The sequence below is a fragment of the Globicephala melas genome, chromosome 4, assembly GCF_963455315.2.
Source record: "Globicephala melas chromosome 4, mGloMel1.2, whole genome shotgun sequence".
Taxonomy (NCBI): domain Eukaryota; kingdom Metazoa; phylum Chordata; class Mammalia; order Artiodactyla; family Delphinidae; genus Globicephala; species Globicephala melas.
Genome location: NC_083317.1, coordinates 133,768,969 through 133,779,053, shown reverse-complemented (window position 1 = coordinate 133,779,053; position 10,085 = coordinate 133,768,969). Strand labels below are relative to the sequence as shown.

General features: G+C 54.5%; 1 protein-coding gene across 1 annotated transcript; it reads left to right on the top strand.

Annotated features, from left to right (window-relative positions):
• Positions 1 to 1,778: 1,778 nt before the first annotated feature.
• On the top strand, positions 1,779 to 4,430 carry NUDT16 (nudix hydrolase 16). Its single transcript, XM_030876421.2, has 3 exons — positions 1,779 to 1,950; positions 2,045 to 2,314; positions 3,057 to 4,430. The coding sequence occupies exons 1-3, from the start codon at positions 1,813 to 1,815 to the stop codon at positions 3,234 to 3,236; spliced, it is 588 nt and encodes a 195-aa protein (XP_030732281.1). The 5' UTR covers positions 1,779 to 1,812; the 3' UTR covers positions 3,237 to 4,430.
• Positions 4,431 to 10,085: the final 5,655 nt, after the last annotated feature.

The following is a 10,085-nucleotide window of genomic DNA, read 5'->3' as shown; positions in this document are numbered from 1 at the left end:
GTATACCACACCCATTTGCCAATGGACATTCAGGTTGCTTCCATGTCTTGGCAATTGTAATGCTGCCACAAACATTAGGGTGCATGTACCTTTTTGAATTAGTGTTTCTGTTTTTTGTTGTTTTATTTTTTGTTTGTTTTTCGGATATATACCCAGGAGTGGAATTGCTGGGTCATATGGCAGCTCTATTTTTAGTTTTTTGAGAAACCTCCATACTGTTTTCCACAGTGGCTGCACCAATTTACATTCTGGAATTGGCAGTTTTTATGAGCTTTTTGCAAGGTTTAATCGTTTAACCAGGGCCATTTCGAGGCCTCCTAGAACTCTAAAAGGGGAATGAGTGTGTCGCACCTACAGGCTCATCACCTCGATCCAGTTGCCTGATGTCAGTAGATACCATCTCTGCCACGTTACTCAGAAGACTAAGCTAGGAAAGATGATGCCAGGAACGTCTCACTCCACCCACCTCCCCTCCCTGCCCCATTCTGAGGCCTGGTGAGTGTGGCTCAGTTCCAGCCAGGGGGCCTTTAACATAAGACTCTACCCCACCCTTGGCTCCACAGATAGCTACATTTGCTGTGCCTGGCACTGTTCTAAGTGCTTTAAATCTCTAACATCCTTAATAGGTTGGAATACTCTGCACTTAACAGATGAGAGACTGGGATCTGAGAGAACTGACTGCCTTGCTAAGGTCGCCAGCCTGTGTCTGGGTGGGTACTTGGGCTCTTTCGCATCACGTGCTGTTACTAACAGGCTGTGACTCCAAGCCCAGCCCCTCTCGAGAAGCTGCCTCCTCCCTTCTTCTGTGTAATAAATACTGACTCTTGAGGAGAGATGCCCTGCACAGAGTGCAGGGCCTGAGAAAAGGTGGGAGGCCTGGGGCGAGGGATTCTGAACCCCTGTTCCTCATTCAGCATCAGGTCCTGAGGAGCCCCCTGCCCTGGGGGTGCGCGGTTCCCCACCTTCCTTCACAGCTCAGTGGTCTGAGCGTATGTGAGAGTAAAGTCTAGAAAGCCTTGGGCACTTGCTCTCCTTCCTGTGCCTACAGGGTTTCACCCACAGCCCTTTCCTCCCTTACTCTTTCCTGGAAAATCTCGTGGGTCTGTCCATCCTATCCACCACCTATTGCCACCCCCAATTTCAGAACTACACTATTGTTGCTCACCCCCCTCCTATAATCCCCATCCCAGAAAGTGACAGCGCCATCCACCCTGATGTCATCCTGGCAAAGTCCCCCCGACACTCAATCAGCTACTGAGTCCCCGCAGTGTCACCCTCAGGATGGCTCTAACACCCATCGCTCCTCTGTCCCCACCACCCAGGGAAGGCTGCGGCTCGGAAGCCAACTCTGCTAACCCTTACCCCACCCCAGGCCCCGGGCTTTGTGTACCATCCAGACCAACTAGGTGTGGCTCCCAGGATGCGTCCCTAATTAGATAATTAAACTCTACTCAGCCTGCAAACCTCTTCGCACGACCCAGCTCTCCCAACCGGCTGGGGAAGTCCCCTGGAGCTAGACTGTGACGTCAGCACTATTAACGGTCTCCCGCCGCGTCCAGGACCTGGCCACGCCTGCAGCCTTGCCCGTGCCAAGGCCCACTTCCCCCGAGTCCCATTTGGCCCTAGGCTTCCCGGGGCCGATTACCCGCCACCGCGCCCCGCTGATTGGCTGCCGCCCGGGACCACGGCCGCGCCCCGCCCCAAGCCCTGCAGGGATTGGTCCTGGCCGCCGGGCCCTGCAGGGATTGGTCCTGGCCGTCCCGCCCGCTACCCACGTCGGCCCCCTGGACAGCCGAGCGGGGAGGTCCGGTTATGGCCGGGATGCGCAGGCTGGAGCTGGCGGAGGCCTTGCAGCTGGGGCCGGGCTGGCGGCACGCGTGCCACGCGCTGCTCTACGCGCCGGACCCGGGGTTGCTCTTCGGCCGCATCCCGCTGCGCTACGCAGTGCTGGTGAGGAAGGGGCGCGCCCGGCCACCGCCCGCCCCCGCCCCGCGGCCACGCCGCCTTGGGCGCCCCCGGCCATCACCGCTTCCCTCTCCCGCAGATGCAGATGCGCTTTGATGGGCGCCTGGGCTTCCCCGGCGGCTTCGTGGACTTGCGGGACTGCAGCCTGGAGGACGGGCTGAACCGCGAGCTAGGCGAGGAACTGGGCGAGGCCGCGGCCGCCTTCCGCGTGGAGCGTGCCGATTACCGCAGCTCGCACGCCGGGTCCCGGCCGCGCGTCGTGGCGCACTTCTACGCCAAGTGCCTGACCCTGGAGCAGCTGACTGCGGTGGAGATGGGCGCGCCGCGCGCCCGGGACCACGGGCTGGAGGTGGGGCCAGCCCAGGTCCCCACCCCGCGTCCTCCAGCTCCCGAAGGCCTGTCCCACAGTTTCCTCGTGTAGTTGGGGTCTGGGTGACTAGTTGCAGCCAACCTGGTCTCCTTGCAAAGATCGAACCCCCTCCCCACTTCACAAGCCTCTACAGTTGTCTTTGTAGAACACACCCATCCAAGTCACTCTTCTAGTCCCCCTTGATAGTGGCAGGCGTTGCACCTTAGGCCCCTGTTTTTCTTGCGTAGAAGTGGCCTGATGTTTTGAGGGAAAACCCTGGCACTTAGGCGAGGGTAGAGGGGGACATTGTGTATGGCGATGGTTCTCAAATTTTGGCGGGTATAGGAATCATCTGGGAGGCTTATTAAAACTGATTACTGGCCCCACTCCCAGAATTGCCGGCTCAGTGGGGGAGGGGTAGAAGGACCTGAGAATTGCGTGTTTCAAAAGTTCCTAAATGGTGCTGATGCGGCATTTTGAGGACTACTGCCGTAGGGCCCAGGGTGCATCCCGGAGGCAGGAGCCACTTCTGTGATGTGGGAAGGGTTAGCTTTTGCGGAGCTGGAAAGCATGACCTGGGTCATTTGTCTGCAAAGACCTGGGCCCTCTAGGGCCACAGAGGTGTGCGTCCTCAGGCCTGGTCCTGCTGGACTGATAAAGGGGTGAGACCTCTGATATAGAAAGATCTGGCTGGGACGAGCTCCCTGCGTTCCCAGAGTCTCATGTCTCCTTCCTTTCCCAGGTTCTGGGCCTGGTACGGGTGCCCCTGTACACCCTGCGGGATGGTGTGGGAGGCCTGCCTGCCTTCCTGGAGAATACGTTTATTGGAAATGCACGGGAACAGCTGCTGGAAGCCCTCCAGAACCTCGGACTGCTGGAACCTGGCTCTTTCGCACGCTTAAAGTTCTCAGCTCGTCCCTAGAGGCTGTCCTCCACAAACCCATGGAACCTGCCTGAGATCAGGGCCTTTGTCCTGGGGAGGGAGGGAGGAAAAAGGGAATGTTTTCTCTTCTGGGCCTGGGCCTGATAGATGATAACAGATTAAAAGGAAAAGGTGTGTAGTGTGTTCTGAGCAGAGGGCCACGTGGCGACTCATGGCGTCAGTGGCAAAAGTCCGCAGCTCATCCTGGGCGCCCTGGCAGATTCACAGAGCCTGCATCTTCCCTGTACATGTGCGCACATACAGCCTAATGGCCCCCAGACACGCACTCACACACAAGCTGATGCCTCCCCCATCCCTTGCCGTGTCCATTTTAAGCAGGAAGTGGCACGTGTGGGGCATAGCTTGTCGCCATACCCATCTCCTTGCTGGGGAGGAGCTTCTGAACCAGAGAGGCTTTCTCCCCACACTCCTACATGGCTGTTCCCAGGGTCTAGCCCAGCCCATGCTTGTTGGGGAGGACAGAGAAGCAGAGGACCCGTTTTCCCCCTGAAAGTAGTTGCATCCTTGCCTGGGGGTTGGCCAGAGCAGTATCCCCCCGAAAGGGTGGTAGAGGGCCCTAACCTACCCCCTGCCCTCTTCTGAAACTGAGCAGAAGGGGTGAGGAAAAGGTTTGGCCTCCTTGGACTGACCTTGGACTCGAGACCCCTGGGTTCTGGTGCATTTCCTCCAGGGCTTTCACTTGGGATCCCTTAGACTCTGGAGACAGTGAAGGGAGCTGGTCCAGCCCTGATCTAGACCTGCCCCAATAAAAAAGAGCCTCCCAGTAAAGAAGGGCTTATAGCCGGGCCTCAAAGCCCTTCAGTTCCTTCAACAAATTAGCTGTATGAGGTATTGGTGATCTAGGGATGAGAGAGCCATAGACCGCTCTCCGTGCAGCCAGGAAACTTCTTAAAGGGCCAAATGGTAAATATTTTAGGCTTGGTGGGGCACATGGTGTTTATAGCAATTGCATAACTCTGCCAAGTCAGAAGTAGTAGTGGACAATACATAAATCAGTGGGTGTGGCTGTGTTCCAATAAAACCATTTAAAAAGGGATGTGGCCAGCCTGTGGGCCACAGTTTGCCAACCACTGCTCTAGAAATGAAGATAAGATTAATTAAATTATGATGCTTATTTACTTCTTTTATTTATGTCTGTGTTAAGAAGGAAATAAAGGATTGCTACGGGTCCCACCTTGGTATCTTTCACTTTAGTTGAGGTGGTCCAGAAGGGCCTCTGTGAAGAGCATTTAGGCTGAAGGATGGAAAGGACAGAGCCAGGGAGGAGTGTGGGGAGAGGATTCTGGGTGTTCCAGGGAGGAGCACGTGTTAAGGCTCTGGGAACGAATCTTGGCAAATTATCCCAGAACAAAGGTAGGGAGTGAGACTCCATTTCTCAGTTGGGGGTGGCAGCCGGGGGGGGGGGGGCGGTGTTAGGGGAAAGCAGAGAATTTGCAGCAAAAGGCCAGTGTGATTAGACTAAAGTAAGCAAGGGGAGGTGAAGCAGGAACCAGATGGTACAGAGCCTTACAGGCCATGGTCGGGGCAAGCTGTGTGGAGCACGGACTGGAAGCGGGTAGGAGGGGAAGTGGAAGGTGGTGCTGATCTGGACCTGGATGGCAGAGGAGGTGGAGAGAAGTGGGGGCTCTTGAGAGATGGTTGTGGCAGCACTGACAGGCCCTCTCATGGGCTGGCTAGAGGGTGGGGTGAGGAGAGAGAAGACTCAAGGGTGACTTTTCAGCTGGTGCCTTAAGGTGTTCAACTTATGGATGAAGGGAAAGCCTGGCGAAGCTGGAAGGGGACCACACAGGTTTTGGAGGGGATGGAATCAAGGTCATTTTGGATGTGTTGCGACCTAAATTTGTGAGTCATCCACATAAAAATGGTGTGGCAATACTTCAGACTGGATGGGGTCATCCAAGGAGAGAAAAAAGAGAAGAAGACTCAGGACGGGGCCCTAAGGGAACCGAGCCTGAAAGTCTGCGGGGAGAAGCAGGACATGTTCAGGAGGACAAGGAATTGAGAGGAAGCTGCTTGAAGAGGGTGGACATGCCAGGCTCTCGGGAGCGTTTTGGTGAAAGGAGGGCAGAACTGTCTCTTGGGTGTCTTAGCGTGGAGTCGTGGATGACCTGGAGGGGAGCCGTTTCAGGAAGGGATGGGAGTTGGTTGAGTGAGTAGGTGGTGGGGTGGACAGTGAGAAGCAGGTCCGGAGGGTGTGAGAAATGGGGTGAGAACTGGAGAGGGCTGTCAGGTCAGGGAGGGTTTGCAGTGGGAGAGCCTGGGTGTCGATGGGAACAGTCAAGGTGGAGAGTGGAGAGAGGGTTCCTGAAGGGGCACAGTCCGTGCAGAAGGAGGCGGGCTGAGCCCTCTGAGAGGAGGACAGCCAGTCCTGCAACACAATGGGCTCAAGAAGAGGAGGGGAAAGTATAGAGGAGGAGGGGCTCAATTAATGGTGGGCTGAAGGAGCTGTAATCTCTTCCTGGTGAAATGAAGTGAGACCATCAGCTGGACGTGGGTGGAGGATGTTCTCAGAAGGCGTGAGGCAGTCCTTCATCTGCACCTGGGAAAGCAAGTCGATTACAGAAACGCAGAAGGGCAGGCGGGGCTGAGCTATGAGACGAGGATCTAGGCGCTTAGATGTACCACATCTGGGGAGGTGGGTGTACACACACGCATGTGTTTCCCCCACAGCTGTGTTCAGGTGGGACAAGGTCACTGAGGCAGAGCTGGGCCTTTCCCAGAGGAGCACAGGGGAGGAGGGGCAAGGCGGCTGAGATTACAGGAGACGTAATGCTGGACTGTGGGGTGTAAGGTTTAATCTGAATAAGACGGGAATTGAAGGCAGGAGGTGACCCCGGCGGGGTTAGTGAACTGGAGGTCTTGATGAGGTAGGTCTCCAGCATGGGCTGTGGTGGGTGGGGAGGGGTACTTGAGCCAGAGAGGGTGTTTCTGAAGCTGAGGTGGAGCCATCATGGGAAAGTCAAGGTCCATGTGATGAAGCCAGAAACTGATGGCTGCTGGAGAAGGTAGTGTGAGCTACTAGCCAAGTCCTCCGCGAGGCTCCAGGAGAGGAAGGAGGGCATTGACAGGGCAGGAGCCCTGGGCGAGAGGGCTGTGAAGAAGGGGTGGGTGGGGACGGGTGGCAGCTCTTGGCCTTTGAAGGGGTGGGGGGTGGGAGCAGCTGCAGAGATCAGGTAGGTGCCTGGAGAGGTGGACGACTCTGTCCTTTGTCTCCTAACCTGGACCTGACCGCCGCCTTCAGCTCCCCAGGTAGGCAGGCCGGGGGAAGGGATGCCTCAGAGCCTCCCAGGGCACAGCCTGCACCCGCTCCATCTGTGCTGTGTGTCCGCAGCCCTCGCTCATCCCTGTGTGGAGGCAAGGTCCCTGCGGCCGAGCGGGATCGGAGTGCTGGCATCGCTTACCTTGCCTGGAGCTGGGCCTGCGCAGACCTGGCCCCGGGCCCAGCCGCACACACTGCTTCACAGCCCTTACAGACTGCATCTTAATGCTGGGCTGTCCCGGCACGTCAGAGCCTCCTGGCAGTGCAGTCGTCAGCTTGCTTTTTTGTTTATACTAAATCTTTTTATTTTTTGGCTCTGGGGATTGTTGAGGGGGACAGCCCGTGGCTTCCCTGTATCATCCCCACACGCACTCTCCCAGTGAGAGGGTGCTGTCTCAGCCAGCCCCCCTAGAGTGTTCGTCTTTCTATGGCTTGAGTTCGTTTCGCCTGCCTCATCTTCCCGTCTGCAGGCAGGCAGGGAGGTGATGGCACACCCACCTCTGGTCTCTCCCCTCTTATCCAGTACCTTCCTGCTGCAGTATGAAGAAACCCCTTGGCCTGGAGAAACCAGTCATCAAGGGGAGAGAGAAGTCAGGCAGCTCCGTGGAATCCTTGACCCCATCAACTGCGGTGGTGACTCAGCCAGCACCTGACCTCTTCCTCATCTGAACCACTGGGTTTGTGGTTCCTGTGGGGAGGGTAAAGCAGGCAGACCGTGCTGGGTCTCCACCTCATGCTGGCCCCTCTCGCATTTTGTTTCATGGGATGTGAGTGGCCCTGGCTGCATCCCCCGCAAACACATATTTCTGCCTTTCTCAGCAGAGCCAGCAAGATGCTCGCGCTTCTCATTTCTCTGCTTTTTCCTTGCGGCTGCAGCGGCTGGTGCTGAATTCACACTTTTGGGCCCCGTGCTGTCCGGAGCCAGAGTCTCCTTGGTTATCGAATTTCTGGCAAAGCTGCTGCTTTGAGCAGAAACATTTGAGGAGAGTGGCTGCCACCTTCACAGTTACTCAGGCCAAAGGCTGCTAAGTAAACCAGACCAGGGCAGACGTGCAGATGAGGGAAGGCGAGGGTCCTATGACTTTTGTTTATTGCACAGAAAACTTTTTTCCTCCAAACCCTCCCCTCCACACAGACAAATGAACATGAGAAAAAAAAACAGAGAAATTTTATCTGATGAAATTAGTGAATGGCGACAGAATCTGAGCCTAGCTAACAAACGCTGTACCTTGGCCCTCCTCAGGGACAGGCAGTGAGCAGGAGGTGGGGGGCTATATTTAAAACAGGGTCACTTCTGAGGAGGAAGGACAGGGCATGGGCAGGGCAGAGGAAAGAGAAACACCCACCGTGGACTTAAGGCCACAGAAAACTCCCAGGAAAAGAAACCACATGGCCTCGCCCCCTAACTCCGCAAGAGGCAGGAACGTGGAAGTTCATGTTCCCTCCAGGTAAAGGCAGCCTAGTAGAGGCCAGAGGCAGAGAGATGAAGCTGCCTTCCGGGGCCTCCTCCCCCATCCCCGCCCCACCCCTGCCAAGCGCTCTGCTCGCATATGAGCGCAGCCCTCTCCTACCCCCCTGGTGCCTGTTACCCTCCACAGGCATTCCCAGGGGATGCAGTTGGCAAGGACCTCTCTCCTTCCACTCAGATGACCCTGGTGGGGTTTTCAGTAATCATGACCAGCCCTTGGAAAAGCCCCGGGAGGGCGGCTGTTACCCACAGCCCCGGCCCCCCAGCCTCTCCTGGCCGCTGAAGAACAGACTGATCCATTCCCACCTTCCTGCGGTCCAGGACTGGTTCCAGGTGGGGATGTAGGCAGAGGCCAGGTAACAGGGAGGGGCGAGCAGGTGAGTGAGCCATGTGCTTGTTGAGGGCAAAGGAGTGGAAGGATTGCCTCCAATTCACTGAAGTAAACAGGAAATAACAACATGGGGTCTGTTCATGAAAGGGACGTGAACGCTGGCTGTAAATGATAAAGAGCATTCTCTAGAAGAGTGATTCCCCAACAGAAGCAGGCTTTGCTCAGGGAATTTAAGGAATACATGGACTGGGGAATAAGAGGAAAGATGGAATAAGACACAAACAGCTGGCAGCCCCGAGGAAAGGGTTTAAGGGGCTAGATCTCTATTAGCTTTCTTTAATTGATCAAGAGTTTATCCACAATGACTGCATGAATTTCAGATTATATACAGGATATCTATGGAAAATGCAAGGAGAAGTCAACACAACAGTATTGGGAGACCACAAACTCAGTCCTTGGCAGATAAAATGTCAACATTTAAGTACAGAATCTAGGATATATAATAATGATGATGATGGCAACAAATATTCTGGCAGTGCTTACTGTGCTGTGGGCACTATTCTAAGTAAGCTCTTCTCATGTGTTAACATATGTAACAACCCAGCTATATCAGACAGAGATACTATTATATTATCTCCAGACTCCAAACAAAAAACTTAGGCACAAACGCCAGCAAAATAAAAGATAAATCCTGAACTATGTTGATTGAAGCAGAGAATCTACCTTTAAGGACCCAGGAAACATCTACCAAATTACTCATCTGTTGGGCCTTAGAAAACCTCAGTAAATCCTCTCCAGTCTTGTACCACCTCTGAAATGACAGAGTACACATCACACTCTCTGAGCATAACGTGATAAAACTGGAAATAAATGACAGGGAGAGACACTCATAAACTTTCTTCTTTATGCTCTTTCATATTGCCTGAACCTTCTACAATGTGTACGTATTTTGTTTTTAAAATGACCAGTTAAAACAATAAAAAGGAAATTGCTTTTTTCTTGTGAATTTACAGAAACCCAACCCAAATGAATCTAAAGAAACAAGGAAAGGATTCAGGGTGGACATGCGACCCGTCCCAGGAAGAATGTTGGGTAGTTTGTTGAGTTGAAGGAGGACTGAAGTTCTTCAGCCCCAAATGAGAAAGTCACGGTGGAGCTTGAGTGGCCAGGTGTGGTAATGTGCTCACCTGGGCCCTCCCTGCCGACACTAGGACTATGCAGTTGACTGACCAGGCCAGGCTCCTCCGCCCTCGTAGTGGCTGGGGGAGCAGAGAGGAGATCTGGGGATGTAGCAGACCCCCGAGGGAGGGGGCAGGAATGCTCGTAGCACAAACAACCCATGCCTACCACAGGTGGAAAAAAAGGCTAGAGACTCAAACTTCCTCTTTGCTCCAATAGGGATCCTGTTCATGAGATTCCATAATTCTTCACGTGGCTGTACTTCACAAAGTGTAGAAACTCATGCCTGCAATTTGCAGCCAAAGTGTTGCTCCATGCTGCTACATAGCCCCCCACAGGATCCCTTTTAATGGCTGCATAATGTTCCACGCAGGCATTTCCCCTGCATTTTGATCACCTCCCCTTTAGTTTCTCACCCTCTGACCCACCAGAGCTGAGGAAGCCACTTTGACCTCAGGCTCATTGCAGGGCAAACCTCATCCCCTTCCCCAGGCCACTGACCCTCGACCCCCACCCCAGCTTCCCCTCCCACATGCACCTTTTGCCTTACTAACTCCCATTCTTTCTTATTTTTAATGTCACTTCCTAAGG

What these genes read in the sequence shown, in the direction of transcription:
- NUDT16 (XM_030876421.2), top strand. Translation starts at nt 1,813, where the DNA reads ATGGCCGGGATGCGCAGGCTGGAGCTGGCGGAGGCCTTGCAGCTGGGG. An exon ending in CGCTGCGCTACGCAGTGCTG is followed by an intron (nt 1,951 to 2,044) that starts GTGAGGAAGGGG and finishes CCTCTCCCGCAG; the next exon opens with ATGCAGATGCGCTTTGATGG. An exon ending in CCCGGGACCACGGGCTGGAG is followed by an intron (nt 2,315 to 3,056) that starts GTGGGGCCAGCC and finishes TTCCTTTCCCAG; the next exon opens with GTTCTGGGCCTGGTACGGGT.